This window comes from Sphaeramia orbicularis, chromosome 24 (genome assembly GCF_902148855.1).
Source record: "Sphaeramia orbicularis chromosome 24, fSphaOr1.1, whole genome shotgun sequence".
Classification (NCBI taxonomy): domain Eukaryota; kingdom Metazoa; phylum Chordata; class Actinopteri; order Kurtiformes; family Apogonidae; genus Sphaeramia; species Sphaeramia orbicularis.
The window spans coordinates 26454767-26472148 of record NC_043979.1 but is presented as its reverse complement, the minus strand read 5'-3'; the positions used below and the strand labels follow the sequence as shown (position 1 = coordinate 26472148).

Genomic DNA, 17382 nt, shown 5'->3' with positions numbered 1-17382 from the left:
GGGTTGTGCAGGAAGCTAGTCATTTGTTGACATTAACAAATATGATACATGAACATAATATGCAGCACTGATGGCTGATGCAGGTTCCAGCTCAGATTTTCTGTACTTAGAAAGGCAGTAGAGAACCTTTAATTTAAGTATATTGTAAGTTTTATACAATTCATATCTGGTCTGTGCGACTGTGTACTTCATTTATATCCATACATTTTGCAGGAATAACTTAAACATAAACAGTACTGTGCAAAAGTCCCTGGGCCACCATTAGGTTTGTTTGTTTACTAAAGTTCTAATGACCACACATATCCATTTCTCAGTCTCTGTATTAAGATACAATCTGGATATATGGGAAGTATGTATAACATTAAACTCTTGATTTTGGATGAGAGTTAATGATCATTAAACCACTTTTTGACAGTCATGTACCTTCAGGATGTCCAGACTCCGCTCCTTCTGAACCATCAAACGCAGCGTGTGGGCAACATTGAAAAGGTGGGAAATCTAAAGCAAAGAAAAAAATTGATTACTTGAGACACATTTTCTTTTAATTAGTTAGCAGCAGTTGATCACCGGTCTACAGGTTCTGCTGAGGTGTAATGTGTACCTGCTCTTTGCTGAACTGCCTGACACTAAGGATGTGTTGTCCCACTAGTGGGTGCAGCAGAGGAGAGGTCTGGAGATGAGACACCTGTCCGGCAGGTATTGGTCCTGATCCTGACTGAGGAGACAGCAGCCTGGACAGAGGAGGAGGGTGGCTGTAACCGTCACCTGCAGGAGCACCGGAGGGAGGGAGCATCACCATCTCTGAAAAAAACAAAACAAAAAACAAAACACACATGAATACATTCATTAAATCTATGGAATACGAGAAAACTAAAATAAGGAGAAAGACAGGGGTATAGTGGGAGGGGTCCCATATTTCCTCGGTGTAACTTTACCTTATTCAGTTTTTTCCTCTAGTTGCCAATTCTGTATTGATCAGGGAATGCACATTTATGTTTACACTTGCTGATTCATTTGCAATTATCAATCTGTACCCCCTCCCCTATAGTTGTGTTTAGATTCCAATAGAAAAATGTTCACAAAGAGAGGAAAAGTAACATAAAAATCTTCATTTATTCCAAGAGAAGCTTAGTGGGGGGTTTTTCTCCACATGATATACAGTTGATGTGCAGTGGTATTATGGGAGTTTTTACAGGGTTATCTAGACCTTTACATGACTCAGGTGCCTAAGCTGATTTTTTTCCATTCTGGTAATACCGATAAGTATTCAAAAAACTGTTTCTTCCACCTACGCAACATCTCCAAACTCAGATCTATGGTGTCCACAAATGAGCTCGAGATGATCGTTTACGCTTTTGTATCTTCTCGCTTAGACTACTGTAACAGCCTGTTCACATGCTTAAACAAGAAGGAGCTGGCCCGTCTACAGTTTGTCCAGAACTCTGCTGCCAGGCTCCTGACCCGCACAAACAGGAGAACCCACATCACTCCCATTCTTAAATCTCTCCACTGGCTCCCTGTTCTATATCGTCTTCATTTCAAAATTCTTGTGCTAACTTTCCGGGCCCTACATGGCCAGGCCCCTGCATACATTGCTTCCCTGATCCAGACCTACAGCTCGACTCGTAGCTTGAGGTCTTCAGGACAGCACCTGCTGATGGTTCCACGGACCTGTTTTAGCACACGCGGTGACAGGTCTTTTAAAGCTGTGGCACCACGTCTATGGAATGACCTGCCTCTACACCTACGGTCCATGGACTCTGTAGAGAGCTTTAAGAAACACCTCAAAACCCTCCTGTTCAAAAAGGCTTTTTAGTCTCCCACCTGACCCAGGACCACCACAAACTGATTACACTCTATGTATTCATCATAACGTACTCCATGTGTCATCCACCCCCCCCCCCCCAGTCTCTCTATATCTCTATCGCTCTCTCTTTTCTCCTCCTTTACTCTCTCTCTCTCTCTCTCTCTCTTTAACCCCAACTGGTCAAGGCAGACAGCCATCCTTCAGGAGTCTGGGTCTGCTTGAGGTTTCTGCCCGTTAAAGGGAAGTTTTTCCTCGCCACTGTCACCAATCACAAGTGTTTGCTCCTGAAAGATTCTGTTGGGTCTCTGTAAACTTAATTTGATTCTGATTTGAATTGATAAAGCACTTTGTGACTCTGTCTGTGAAAAGTGCTCTATAAATAAAATTTACTTACTTACTTACTTAATTTATTGTAAAAGTCATTTATTATCAATAAAATTGCTATTGTGTGTTGACAATATCAAATATTAATTTTAAATGATGAGGATCAGTGTCTATATGTAGTTTTACAAAGAGCAATGGGTCAATTGTAGAATTAATGGTGATAGGTAAGTAAGTGTAAGTGCATTCAAGTCTGTTTTAGGAATAGGAGGAGTTTGAGTAATGCATTTGCTTGGAGCAGAGGAAATTAAGTCATGGCTGAATTAAGTCATGTCTTTACTGCAAAACTGAACAAAGAACAAATCGTTAGCCTCATAGCATAATTGCTCAAGTCATATTTTTGGCCAAATCATAATATCTGTGTAACTTTACTCAGCAATTACGCTATGAGGCTACCAAAATGCATCAGAGAGGAATCACCTCGCTGCAGTGACTCAGTGAGCTACTGGTGGCTGATGACTTCCATCTGTTTCATAAGCTTTGGTACTTCACTTTTTATTTCTGATCTTTTCTATGTGTTTCTTAGGAATATTAAAGAACAATTATAAACATTTCATAAGTTTCAAAGAATTTCAGTGGGAAACAAATCACATTTATGCAAAGAGACATTTTTGTTATGTCAAAACTTTTGTCCAAATCTGCATGTTTTACTAAACAAAACACATCTAGTGAGTTGTTTTTTCAGTATATGAGTCGACAATCGTGCAGTAGAGTTGAGTTTTAATGTCAAATATTGTTCATAAACCAGGCATTACGCAGCCTAAGCCTTTCAGACAGTCACTGAAGGCGTTGGTTTTAATACCTGGTGGCAGTCCTGGGTCAGAGGAGCGGTGGACGCGAGGCGGCAGCAGGTATCGGCCCTCTGCTGTGGTGCGTCGGGGGCTAGCAGCTCGACTTCGGACTGTGGCATCACGTGGAGGAGTACGACGTAGGTGTTCAGGGGTCTGATACAAATAAAGCACAACAACTGAATGAAAGCACTTTCACACACCACCATACATCTCCCATACCCTGTATAATGGAAAATGTGCCTGCTGGCTATAGGTTTGTGTGGGTTGAATGAGCGGGGTGTTAAAAAACAGCTCTTATCTGTGGCACGCTTTATATTTTTCATACTGCCTCACGCTCATTATTCTGTGTTTGACTGATTACCCTCGGGCTGTCTTTGACTTGTTGGACGGATGGAGTTGGCCATGTCTTCACATCTTCACCATAACCATGAGGAACCAACACCTGAAAAAGAAATATGTACACAGAAACAAAAAAAAAAACCCTTTAATACCATTAAAAATTTTGCTTCCAGTTTGTCATTGTTAATTTTACCATTTGAATTCAGTATTACATGCATTTGATTTATTTTATTCTATGCAATTCATATATATATATTTTATTTATTTATTTATTTATTTTCACACTTTCTTCCTTTCGTGCTGCACATAGTAACGCTGTGTTAAAAGGTGGTTTATAATTCTGCATATTCATTTATGAAAGTAGTTCCTCTGTCACTAGGGATTAAATAAACTGAAGAATATATTTATGCTTTATATATTTATGCTTTATATATATACATATATATATATATATATATATATATATATATATATATATATATATATATATATATATATTTACACACAGACACATATATACATATATATATATATATATATATATATATATATATATATATATATATATACACACACACACACATTTTAGATTTATATACACACATTTACATTTTCAATACTTTTATACTGTGTAAAGCACTTAAATTACCTTGTTGTTGAACTGTACTATACAGATAAATTTGTCTTGCTTTCCCTTACATTTTAAGCTATATTAATATAAAGTTAATGTAAGCTTTATGAGGGCCAGAAATTATATATATAAGTAACAAAAATTAATCTTAAAAATGGTGGAAAAAATAATTTTGTTAACGAAGATAAAAACTAAACTGTTGTCAAAATTTTAAAAAGTACATAAAAACAACAGTGGAAAATGTTGTGTGAGTTGAAACAAATAGAATTGTGGCTAAAAATCAGCTTTGTTTTTAAGACAAAGAAAAAAAAAACTGGTGTGCACAATATGGAAACAGAACAATGGTTTTGTAAATTGCGCTTGTATTGTGATGTTCTTTGATCCCATATTTTTTAGTTACTGTAAATCAAGACTTTCCTCATAATAAAGCCTAATTAAAAACTAGATTAAAAGCAGTCAACTACTGATCCTCTCATACAACTGAACTGTTCTCAAAAGCCAACCTGAAAGAATATATAAAAATAAAAAACAAAACAATAAAATAAAATACATACAATATATAACAACATTCAGTTTGAAAAAAAAAAAACACATCAGTGTGCTATGTGGGATTTCTGACCTGGCCGTCGATGTAGGCCACTTCTCCTCGTAGAACCACACGGCGGACTTTCCCCTTCACCTTCATACCTTGGAAGGGCGTCCACTTTGACTTGGTGAACTGCATGGCCTGTGGAATAACCCACTCCTGCTCCAAATCCACCTGGACATGACAAGTGGGAACATTACTCGTCAGAATGTGTGTAAATCAGAGAATTGGTGCAAAGCAGATGCATTCTTCCATACCTCCACATAGGTGTTGTCCTGAGCAGGAAGGTTGAAGATCTTCCGTGGGTTGTCATGAAGACGCCTGATAATGTCATCCAGAGTAAGACGTCCATCGCTGACCGCTGTCAGCAGCAGAGGCAGCATTGTTTCTAGACCAGGGTATCCGGGAGGAGGACACTCACTGTTCTTCTCCTCCACAGAGTGAGGAGCTGAAAACAAAATGATTTAAGGAGACGAAACTGATCAGACATAGTGGAAAGGTAATCAGTAACGTTTTTACTAATGTCACCGTTAGGGAAATGATGAAATGGTTCAATACAACGTTGTGTTTGAGTATGATGTTTTGCTCGGAGCCAGTCTTTTTGGAACATTTTGATGCCTAGGACTTGGGGTCCTGCTTAAATCATACCAGCCTGTGGACAGATTTCGACATAGAACACATTCTATTTTCATCAAACTCTTTCCACTGGTACATGTATGTTTACATTATTTACACTGTTACATTTGCACACTTTTAAACTACTTACATATTTTTAAAATTTTACCCTTTTATACACTATTCTATAATTTGCGCATATGTTTGATTGCTCATTGTTTCATATTTTTTAATACATGTTTGTATCTTTAGTGCTGTTATTTAGATGCAAGTGCACTGTCTCTGGTAGAGATTACCTGCAATTTTGTTGCACAATTGGTGTAATGACAATAAAGCCTAGCCTATTCTATTCTATTCTATTCTATTCTATTCTATTCTATTCTATTCTATTCTATTCTATTCTATTCTATTCTATTCTATTCTATTCCTCTTTGGTGCAACACTGCCTTAGAAATGGGGTTTATCAACATCAAGAATTATTCAGCCTCTAACAAACTTAACGTAAGCCCACAAACATAATGAACCATTAAATATTTATGGTGAAAGAGGCAAAATAGACCACAGTTTAATGACTGTGCCGAGGAAGTAAACCTTGTACTGAAAATGACAACATGAGTAGAAGTGTTAAAGGTGCTGGAGACTTTTGTGACCAATTTTTCATCACATCTGTAAAACCTCAGTCATAGCCTAAGTATCACGAATCTGGAAGTCTTTCTGTGATTACTCACCTGAATCTCTTGCATTACGGTGAACAATTTTGACGTGCCATCCACCATAAACAAACCATGTGTTTCCATTCAGAGCAAGTAGGTCACTTGGGCATCTTCGGAATCTTGTCGCGACGTGCATTGTGGGAAACGCTGATTCGTGCCACTGTCTGGCAGCTGCAGCTGCTACAGACGACGCGGAAACGGCAGAAGCTCCCTTCCTTCTATGCATATTCCTCCAGCCGTTTCCGCGTTGTGTTTCATCCATATAATATCATATGCTCCCGCCTGAACCTTCACTTCCCACAATGCACATCACGACAAAATTCCGAAAATGCCCAAGTTACCTCCCAACTCTGTAAACACACGGGTTTGTTTATGGTGGGTGGCACGTCGAAATTGTTTACTGTAATGCAAGAGATTCAGGTGAGTAATCACAGAAAGACTTACAGATTCGTGATACTTAGGATATGACTGAGGTTTTACAGATCTGATGAAAAATTGATCACAAAAGTCTCCCGCACCTTTATTGTTTACAGGAAATGATTGAATAAAGACTGTTTAAAGTACAACACAAAAGATACTTGCATATATGTCCTTTCTAGAGAAGCTCAATTGGATAAAATGGAAGTTTGAATATTAATAAAATTAGAAAGTCAAATCATATTGGCTTATCATGCCCTAGTTTGTATTTCTGAGTTATTAAAGATGATGATTTTCATTTTCAGACAATCTGTTGGTGATTTTGGCAATGAATCAAATAAAAACTTGTAAAATGACAGAAAATATTCAAATAAATTCAGCTCACTTTTGTTTATGACAAAGAAAAGCAAGTACTACTCACATCTGAGAAAAATCAAATTGATAAAGGTTTGCTACTCCTGCCTTAAAACAACTGAAATAATTGAATTGATTTTCTAGGTTGATTTCTACCATTTGATCAGTTGTTGCAGCTCTATGTCACCAACAAGTAATTTTTCTGTATATACACAAGTCCAACTGCCCCTAACTGGATCCTTAAGGTTTTAGGGTTTTCGGCTGCTACACACCGTGATCTGTTGCAAAACAGTCGATGATGTCCAGGTTTTCCCAGAGTGCCTCCATGTCCTCGCGTGTCCCCAGCATGGGACGGACCTGTGCTCGACCGTCTCCAATATCTGGCACGTTTTCCTCACACAGGAAGAGGTGATGAGGAGCCACCTCACACGTCACCTGGATGCCTTTCTGTTTGGCCGCTTGGATGATCAAGATCTGGACAAAGAAGAGGTGAAATAAATGACAGGTATTCAATAAATAAAACTACTGAGTCTCAATGAATGAATGAGGTTTTAAAACAGGGTTTCAGACACTTACATTTCATGATTTTTAGGGTCTTTTAAAGTAATTCTTGAATAATTTTAAGAATAATTTTTGGGCAAATGATCTTTTTCTTACTTTAGGTTCACTTCAAGATAAAAAGTTTATATGTAGTATATTACAGATGTAGTCATATGGCTTTTAAAGTGAGTTAGAATAATCTATAACTAACAGATTTAAGTTCATTTATGAAGTAAAACGATGTGAAGTAGTACCATGTTCAGCTGTAGGGTTACAGCTTTACAGTAAAAAACAAATTAAGAGATGAATAAATTAAGATAAAATATTTGTGGCAAATTAAACTTGACATGATATAAAAATATTTTTCTTTTATGCCATTATTTTATTTTTTTTTTACAGATTATTATTAACAGAATTTTTGTTTAGTAACACTTGTTAACACTACCTGCCATTAATTTATAGGCTTTACATTTTATGATGTTAATAGAAAATACTCCAGAATATCAGTTAGGAATATAATTATTATAATTAACCTCAATGTTCTATTTCATTTATAGGCAATGCAGAAAAAGACTACGCAAATTTGATAAATCAAACTGAGTCGTCAGTGGTGGTTCTGAGGTGGTTTTACCATCATCTTTGGTGATTTTGGGTTCATAGATGGTTGAATGTGGTAGATTAAGCCCCTTTTCGTTTATTATCAATATAATTATCATTTTATTTTTCAATGTGTGCAGATATACATGTGAGCTACACTTGTTGTATGTTTAGGATGTTTACATGTTAATTCAGCTATAGTAGTACACTACTTAATATGGAAGGCCTCTACACAGAAAAACAAAAATGGTGTAAAGGGTGGTGGGTGATCTGAGGTATTAGCTTGTCCAGACATTTGGCTTCTGACATTGATATTACCCTCCTCTGTTCAAAAAACAATCACTGTTTTCATTTGTACCAAACACCATCAACTTTTTCATTCGGTGAGACATTCTATTCCTGTCTTTGCAAGGTGTGTATATGTATCGTCTATGTATAATGGATAATTTGGTTAATGTATGATCATCTCTATCCATCTGTGTATTCACAAATATATCTTGTCCTCTCTTGTCATTTTACACATTAAAAAAACACACACAAGAAAATTTAAAAAATCCATTTCGTACCTCCTCTTTCTTGGCCACGTGACAGATGTGAACTGGTCGCTGGTAAAGCTGTGCCACCATCAATATGGCCGCCACAGTCTGCTTCTCTGCATGAGCCACAATGGGCATCTGTTTGGGCCATTTCTCAAAGTGCTTTATAAAGAAACACACGGTAGATTTAGAATGTGTTAGTGGTAAAATCCATTAATATTTACAGAAGACACACGGACTTAAAGATCAGCAGGAGCAATGCTTTTACTGATAATACCAATTCATCACATGGAGTGAAACTAAAAATATTTCAAAACTGTCAATATATCCAGACTGCTGGTTGTCATCCAAAAATATCCAGTTTATTATATTTATAGTTTGTTGTATCATCTGTTTTTAACCATCATGTCGAGCATCCATTGAGTGTTTTTTTTTTAGACAGGCATTAAACATTACATAAACACTGAACTATTTGTATCCCTTTTCCTTGTTTAATTTACAGCCATTTTTTTTTTAGCTCTAATGACAGCTTTGGAAACGTACACCAATACAAATAACTCTTCAAAGCTGGTAATTTTGTTTGAAATTCATCAAATTGGTTAAATAATTACAGCCATTTATAACAGGCATGACACAACCTCATTAAAGAAACATACATTTAATAAATTATATATAAAAAAACCACACAATTCAGAAAAGACTGATTCCCATTATTATGTGCTTCAGAAACATACACTGTAAATTACTGAATGATTTAATTCTAAGCTTAAGGTTTTAAAGACTTGGTGTACCTCCATCCACAGAGACACGTTGTCCATCTTCAGGGTGGAGTATGTATCGTTCAGGTACATTTTCAATCCCACAGCCTGGTTAGCGATGGACGACAGAACAGCGGCGTTGTCTGAAGCAGCGCCCACATACAAGGCGTAGTCGCAGCGGCAGCCTGCTTTGGCCAACTGATAATATAGAAAATTATTCAGGATTCATGTTTTTGGTTCAGAAGAATTTCTAGATAAAAAAAACAGGAGAAGTATCATTAGGTTTGAGACAGACCTTCTGCACCAGGGCCAGGTTGTTGGCGTCCGTGATGGCTGGAGACGTGTTGGGCATCGCACACACCATGGTCACTCCACCAGCCAGAGCAGCTGCCGTACCAGAGGAAAAGTCCTCCTTATGGGTGGCTCCAGGTTCCCGCAGGTGGACATGGACGTCAATCAGACCTGGGAGTCAATCACATCCCATAACTTACACTAAACAGGTAATGATACATGCTGTTAAGACAATGACTGTGATCAAAAGGACAACAGAAACACTGCACTGAGACACAGTCCTTAACATCAACTAAAACAACATGTTGACAGAATACTTGATGAAGAAATAGATAATCAATGAATCCATTAGTCACTTTCGGTACTGAAGAAACACTTGGTGAAAAAGGCAAACTCAGTAACATCCAATGTCAAAAAATATCTCACAACTTTACATTTATTTCTAATAAAACAGCTGAATAACTTCATCGTTTAGCCATTTCTCAGTAGATGTGAAGCTGAATACCATCTTCCAAAACAAGTGCTGAGTCAATCACCAGTGTGTTTCTTGTAATGTCTGGGGATAAACTCCTGACATAAAATAATTACCAATTAAGTATAATACACACTTTGATTGTTTTTACACATTCAACTACAGGCCAATATAATAAAGATGGTTTTGAGCTGAGAAAAGCCGATGGCTGACATCATCCCTGCCCTGTCAAACAAATCTTGACACTAAAAACACACTACGCACGTCAGAAATGCAGTGATTTTCCTTTTATTAGAGACTAGTTGTAACCGTTGAACTGACATCTTACTCAAAATAAATATCTAAAAATCGAAACCAATGAACGTCAAGTTTAAAATAATTAATCTATAAAAGGTGGAAATTAACATCAAATTAACTGTAAAAAAAATTTTTTTTCAAAATTACCACCAATAAGCTCTTATGCTGTATTTACATGTATGCCTCAGTGTTATTAAGTGTTGATAGGTGTGTGCTTTTATTGACTAGCCACTTTTATTTTGTCTTAGACAATTTTGTTTCAGCTGCTTTTGATTGTTTTAAACTACCTTTATTTTGGATATAGCATGTTTTATTTTATGTTAAGATAGATTTACCCTGACTTGAAGCGCACCTGGAATTTCGTCATGTGATGTCTTATGCTAATATGATGATAGTAAAGCTTTTTAATCTTAATTTTGCAGCACAGAACACTAAAATTAACTATGACCATTATATTCATCAATTTCTGCTAATTCAACAACACAATACATATACATTTCCAGTTCTTTATTGTTCTGGATTGCACTATTTTTGTGTCATGTTTTGTCTTTAGTTATAAAAAAAACATTTAAATCATGAATATCTATAACACTGGAAAAATAAGTTTGACATTACATTTTTTTGACCATATGACCCAAACCTACAACAAAAGTATAATTGAATGGAAATGAGAACCCCTAGGCTTTTGCAGTTTTGATAGGGGTCACTATTTATAATATTTGTATTTAGTTTTCATATTTAAAAAAAACTAAAACAAATGAATGGTGCATACAAATTTAAATATCTACTGATCTAGTGAAGTGCAGGACAGATGAAAACTGTGATTATTCCACTATGTTTGTCTATTTCTGTACGGCTGCTGAACAGACAGTTGATAACACAATAAGATCGACTGTTGCTGCAGATGAATGTTCATATCTTCTCCATCAGTGGCATTTGAGCTGCAGTGACTCACCGGGCAGACGGACCAGAGTCTGGGACGTCATGCTGTCGATGTGAGTTTTCACCGGTGGACTTCTACCAATCTGACGAAGAGCCTGTAAACCGGTCAGTCCATGTTAATCCTGCTGTCGTTCAGCTGGAGGCAAAGCTTCCACATACACAAATATGTGACATTCACAGTGATCTTTACCTGAACAAAGAGCTTGGTGCATTTGATGTCGATGATGAGCGGGACGGAGTAGTCGATGGCCATGCGTCTCGTCCTGTAGCCTTTGGTGACGAAAGAGGAGAGACGGCGCCCTCCGCTGTTCCTCATGGACAGGTTGATGACCAGGTCGAAGTGGTTTTCCTCCAGGTAGTTCATGATGCTGCGCTGCTTCTCCTTGGTGGGGCATTCACTGTCCTCCTCCTCCTCAAACGGCCAGTCCACCGCTGTCACCTGAACACATGACAGCACAACCATATCAGACATTTTTTTCCATGGTATTACATTATTTTACATTTACATTTATGCATTTGGCAGATACTTTTTTCCAAAGCGACTTACAGGGGAGTGTCACTTAGAGTTGTCAAAATTAACACATTAAATATTATTATTAACCCGTAAAGACCCAGTGCTAATTTACAGTTCCAAAATATTTGTATTCCTTATATTTAACTTTTCTTACATGATTTATCCCCATTTATTATAATATTGTCCTCTGTATTTTGTGTTTTTTCAGTGAAAATCAGGTATTTTCCTGTATTTAATTTACTGATTGTGTAAATGTTCATAAAGTCTCAGATTAAAGTTGATGGCTATCATATCAGAAACAGAAAACTGAAGAAAAAGTGAGTTTTTCAACAAAGACATCAATAACTGACATAAAATACTGTCTCTATCCCATCCACTGTCATTTATCGAACTCCATGGGTTTTACTGGTGAATCAATGTTGTAGAAGATGATGGCCTTACCATGTTCACTACGGAGCCTCTGAACATCCAGATGGGTCATATCTGATGACCATGAAAAGATGACAAACTGCATTTTACCTGAATTACCTGAATTATGTTGATAGATTTAGTGATTCAGAAGTTATTAAACATTTTAGATCAGTACATGCTTTTGATTGTCAGTGGCTATTTGGGTCTTTATGGGTTAAAATGGCTTAAAAATGACAGAAATTAATACAGTTTTGTTCTGTGACCAGTGTTTCTTGTACTTAATAAGAATATTTTCTGAACTTGAGTATTTATGTTTGTCCAGTTTGAATTTTTATTCATTCTTTCCTTTTATTTCACTTTCACTCCTGGCATTTTCACCGAAGTGAAATCTGTGCCCTAATACTTTTTTTGGGCAACCTCTATAGACAGGAACAAATGAACACATGATGAACCAGTAGAAGAAAACATTTCACATATCAGTGATTACAGTAGTTAAAGCAGGTTTTAATCACATCTAACACACTGTCTGTCACTTTGATCCAGACTGATTCACAAACTTGATGACGGAGCATATGAAAGCTCTTTTCACTTACCTTGACTCCATGTTCAGTGTAGAAGTCGGCGGTGCCCAGGCTGGCGTACAGGTCGTATCCCAGAGTCTCCAGAGCCTGAACTGTGGGCAGCAGCTCACTCTTATTCTACAGAAAAACAAAACACAAACAGTCAATTACACGTCTAATAAAACACCATCCTTATTACTGACACCTAGAAAACATGAAGGGAAAATACACTAACTGACCCAGAAAACAAAAACTTGCATCTTTAGCTGCTTTTTAACAGTTTAACATTTATTTCTTTGATTGAAGGCTGTTTCTTGTTACTAATGTAAGGATTAAGTGTCTATAAATGGTTCTGAGACAGTCATTTAATTCATATTTTACTTTCTTACTTCAGTCTTCTTGTGCTTTTAAATGTGATTAAATTCTTGTCACTTGTCTCAATCGCAGAATTTCATTAAGTTTCGACAAATTAAATCTAAACACAATTATGAATATGACCCATTTCATACATTTCTGACATAAAAGTAGGACAGAAAAGAACCCATTAAAAAGCTTTATTAAAGTAACTTTAACTTCATGTAATCATTTTTCAGACCCTGCTCAGTTGTATTTAAGATATTCTAAGGTTAAAGGATTTTAAGGACATTTTGAATCCTCTGCTCTTATTTAAAGCCTCTCTCTGGTACCTTATAGCTGCCAATTGAGAGCAGGATGTTCTTTTTTGGGATCTTGAAACCCGTCGACAACATGGCTTTAAGATAAGCCTCGTATCGATTCTCCCCAAAACAGGCCACTTCTCCAGTACTGGTCATCTCCACTCCCAGCACCACATCGGCTCCAGCCAGTCGAGAGAAAGAAAACTGAGGAACCTGTAGGACACGTTACAAACAGGTTATTAAAAGAAAAAAAATGTCCTCTGATGTTGACTGTGATAGCAACAGTAAACAAAAGTTAACTCACCTTGACTCCCACAATCCCTTTTCCTCTCATCAAGCCCACAGGCTCTACTTCCTCCCCCATAATGGCCTGCGTTGCCAAGGCAACCAGGTCCACACCCAGTGTCTTGGATATAAAAGGGAAGGAGCGGGAGACTCGGACGTTGCACTCGATCACCTTCAACTGGTCGTCCTGAAAAAAAAAACAAAATCTGTTATCTGAGCAGGGTTACATTTTGTAAAATTACTGTTGTCATTACTTCAAAACATTAAATGCTTATTAAACTGCAATTACACAACCCTATGGAGAGCCATTCATTTGAAACAAAAATCACCTTTGCTAAGGGATACACTAACTCTGTATGGGTTTTTAAACAACTTGGGAATGCAAGTAGAAGGATCTGGTACAGCTTTACCAACTTCCAAGGTACATGGAAGAGAAAACCTTGAAACAGGTCAAGAACTCCAGCAGGATTTGTTGTAGAGAATAACTACCGTGACTAACTATAACTATCCTAAACGATAAGTGCTGCTGGAGTTCTTGACCAAACCAACTTGGGAAACCCTGCTGCAAAAAAAATTATGATAAATCGAACAAATACCTTTGCAATCAGCTGGAGGTTGAAGGGTCCGGTGACCTGCAGCTCCTGGCCAATCGCATGAACAATCATCTTGATCCTCTCGATGGTTTTCTGGTTGAGATCTTGCGGAGGCGTCACCAGTGTGGCGTCACCGGAATGAACGCCGGCATTTTCCACGTGTTCAGACACCGCGATGGCCATCACCACCCCGTCACATGCTACAGCGTCCACATCGATCTCCTGCAAAATGTACAAAAACAGCTACAAACACTGGCTCCATTTTTACTGAGTCTCAGAGGTGTGTTTCATCTACAAGGCATTTCTTCAAACCTTAGCCTCCTGTATAAATTTGGAGATGACAACAGGATGCTCCTTGGACACAGCTACAGCGTTGCTCAGGTACTTTTCGAGGTCACTGTCGCTGTAGGCCACATTCATGGCTGCTCCGCTGAGGACATATGAGGGACGAACCAGGCAGGGATAACCCACCGTCTCACAGAACTTCACAGCAGACTGGAGCAGAGGAAAATAGTAAAACGGAGAAAGAAATTAAGAAATGAAAATGTGTCTTTAAAAAAATAGGGCATCAACAGTTATAAACATAAGCAAAGACAATCAGGTTTTCCCTTAATATCCAAATCAGACATCAATTCTAACCAAAAACATGGATCTTATTATTTGATATTTGATTGTGTATTTTTTTTAATAATTCCGTCTCTTTTACCTCCGTGTCTGAGAGCTCCTTCCACTGAGGCTGACTGATGCTGATAGTGTCCAGCATTCGGGAGAATTTGAACCTGTTCTCAGCACAGTCGATGAACTCCGGTGAAGTTCCCAGGATGCGACACTGCTGACGGTGCAGCGACATGGCGATGTTGTTGGGCAGCTGACCTCCCATAGACAGGATCACACCCTCTGGGTTCTCCCTCTCGTAAATATCCATCACCACCTAAAGAAAAGGCATAGAAACACAAAAACCTACATGACACTGGGTAAACACCTCAGCATGATTCCTTTCTTGTTTGATGACTTGCACATTTTAGATGTTACGATGAGCATATTTTAATTTTACTTGAAAACATCTTTCATATTATGTTCTATGTTTTACAGGGTTCCTACAGGTTTCTACAAGTTACATTTAAGACTTTAAAACCTTTTTAAGACTACTTGGAACAGAATTTAATGCCCATTTCACATTCTACTTCGCGACCACAAAATCAGCTTTCTCTGGCAACGTGTGCATGACCTATGACGGTTTTGGGGCTGAATGTTCTGTGATCATTTCTCACTGAAGGCTGCAAAGTTCACAATAACTGGTTCATAAATTCAATATAAATTGTCTGATTGGAACAGGTGTAACAGCGTAGACTAACATTACTTTCTTTGCAGCTTGGACATTTCCCAGACACATTTAAACACAACATAGCCAACAAGTTTATGGCAGCATAACTTAAGACCTACTATATCAAATTTCATACCTTTTTTAGAGGTTTTTTTTTTTTAAAAGGTATTAAATACAGATTTGAAAAATAAAGACTTTTTAAGACCAGGCGGGAATCCTGGATTTATCTCCTTCTGTGGCAAATCACAAGCAACTACAATATTTTTTGTCATTTATTATGGCATGGTTCCAGGAAATGTGCATGAACATGGATCAGAGAATGGTGTAAACCCTAACAGGAGAAGACAAAATGAGGAACCTAAATCAGGGCTACTTTTGTCACATGGATGTAGTTTAGGTATGAAAAGTCTGGTTTCAGAACAGACAACAGACAAATGCTCAAAATAAACGTCAGACATGGATGTAATTACATACTTTATAATTCATTACACAATTAGTTGAACATTTGTACAAAGATTCTAATAAAAGTTAATACATTTCATTTCTTGGTAATTCTAAATGTAGTTAGAAAAAAATCCTTTCCACGTGGTCATTTTATGTGACTAATATGTCTTTAGATCAAATACACATGGTCAGGATTTGAGATTTTGTTCATATTGCATAGCCCTATGTGGGATATTTATACCACTACTTAAAAAGACTTCAGTCATCTCACCTACTACGGCAGTAAAACATTAATTTAGTGAAACTTAAAAAGAAAACCCTCACCTCAAAGGAGATCTCGTCAAAGTAGAGGCGGTCACACATGTCGTAGTCTGTGCTGACCGTTTCCGGGTTGTAGTTCACCATGATGGTCTTATAACCCATCTGAAACAAATGTAACAGCACCATAAATATTCAGCCAGAACATGCTGTCAGATTAGTATCTCAATGTGTTTTCAGCAACTACAACTCAGATGCAACAGGATTCAGTTTTATTCTAAAAAGGTCAGGATGCTTTTGCACAAGCTGGTGCATTCCATACACTTTACAGTTCAGTAAATAATATAAGATATAGAAATAGGTTAAATGAACATTGCTTTGATTAAAACTTTTACGTACCAAAACCCTTTAAAACATGAACAATTCTCTTGAACATTACATTTAATTAGCACTACATTATAGATTAACACTTGAAGAAAATTTGCATCCTGGTCTGGAAGCACATGCTGTTCCCTGCTGAGTTAACCTGTTTAGCACTGACCACTGATACTTTGATGATACGTTAAGATGCCTCCACCAGGTCTGAGAGACTTAACCCCCTCCCGGGTGTGAATCCCTTCTCTCTTCCTGGAGTGCACCCCCCTCCTTTTTCACCTAAATGTGAATTCCCTGGCTTCTTCCTGGAGTACAGCCCCTTTTTCTTTATCTCCTTGTTTGCTTTTTGTTTTCTGTTCACTGCTTTGAAGTAACTGTATAAATACCATCTGAAAATGTAGATTCGGGGTCAGACTACCGAAACAGACTCTGTCTGCATCAGTACGCTCACTGTGCTCCAGAACACTAAAATAAAGCCACACTCATTGCAGCAAACTTTGAACCAGGTTCTGAGATTTTCTTCAACACACTGAAGTTACAAAAGTTAATGTAAAATTTATCAGTTTATGCACTGACAGAAGGGAAAAAGATGTCAGTTCAGTGTATTAAAAGCAATTCTATCATATCATCCCAATCCAGTAGTTATTGGAGGAAAACACAAACAATAAATATTTCCAGAACACAATGCCATAAATTTACTCTTTGAGCTATACTTAGTAAAAAGGAACAATAAGCTGCACATTCTTCCAAAATACTCCAATAATTTCCAGTATTTTTTTTAAAAGAAACTGTGCTAGTGAAATCACAATAAAAACACATATGAAGTTTCTGACTGTATGACATGGTCACATAATTCAACAGACCAGTAGAAAAATAAGTCCTGCATGATGACCTG

General features: G+C 37.4%; 1 protein-coding gene across 1 annotated transcript in view; it reads right to left on the bottom strand.

The window, feature by feature from the left end:
- cad (carbamoyl-phosphate synthetase 2, aspartate transcarbamylase, and dihydroorotase) overlaps window positions 1–17382 on the bottom strand; it is a 41659-nt gene that overhangs the window by 5213 nt on the left and 19064 nt on the right. Inside the window, exons 20-38 of the mRNA XM_030129068.1 lie at window positions 16179–16277; window positions 14793–15017; window positions 14399–14581; window positions 14090–14308; window positions 13513–13680; window positions 13239–13421; window positions 12586–12690; window positions 11258–11506; window positions 11081–11162; window positions 9361–9527; window positions 9099–9263; window positions 8338–8469; window positions 6907–7108; window positions 4793–4983; window positions 4569–4709; window positions 3341–3421; window positions 2991–3132; window positions 602–801; window positions 424–498 (exon numbers count right to left, since the gene is read on the bottom strand). Coding sequence (XP_029984928.1) covers window positions 424–498; window positions 602–801; window positions 2991–3132; window positions 3341–3421; window positions 4569–4709; window positions 4793–4983; window positions 6907–7108; window positions 8338–8469; window positions 9099–9263; window positions 9361–9527; window positions 11081–11162; window positions 11258–11506; window positions 12586–12690; window positions 13239–13421; window positions 13513–13680; window positions 14090–14308; window positions 14399–14581; window positions 14793–15017; window positions 16179–16277 — 3009 coding nt within the window. The remainder of the gene's footprint in view (window positions 1–423; window positions 499–601; window positions 802–2990; window positions 3133–3340; window positions 3422–4568; window positions 4710–4792; window positions 4984–6906; window positions 7109–8337; window positions 8470–9098; window positions 9264–9360; window positions 9528–11080; window positions 11163–11257; window positions 11507–12585; window positions 12691–13238; window positions 13422–13512; window positions 13681–14089; window positions 14309–14398; window positions 14582–14792; window positions 15018–16178; window positions 16278–17382) is intronic.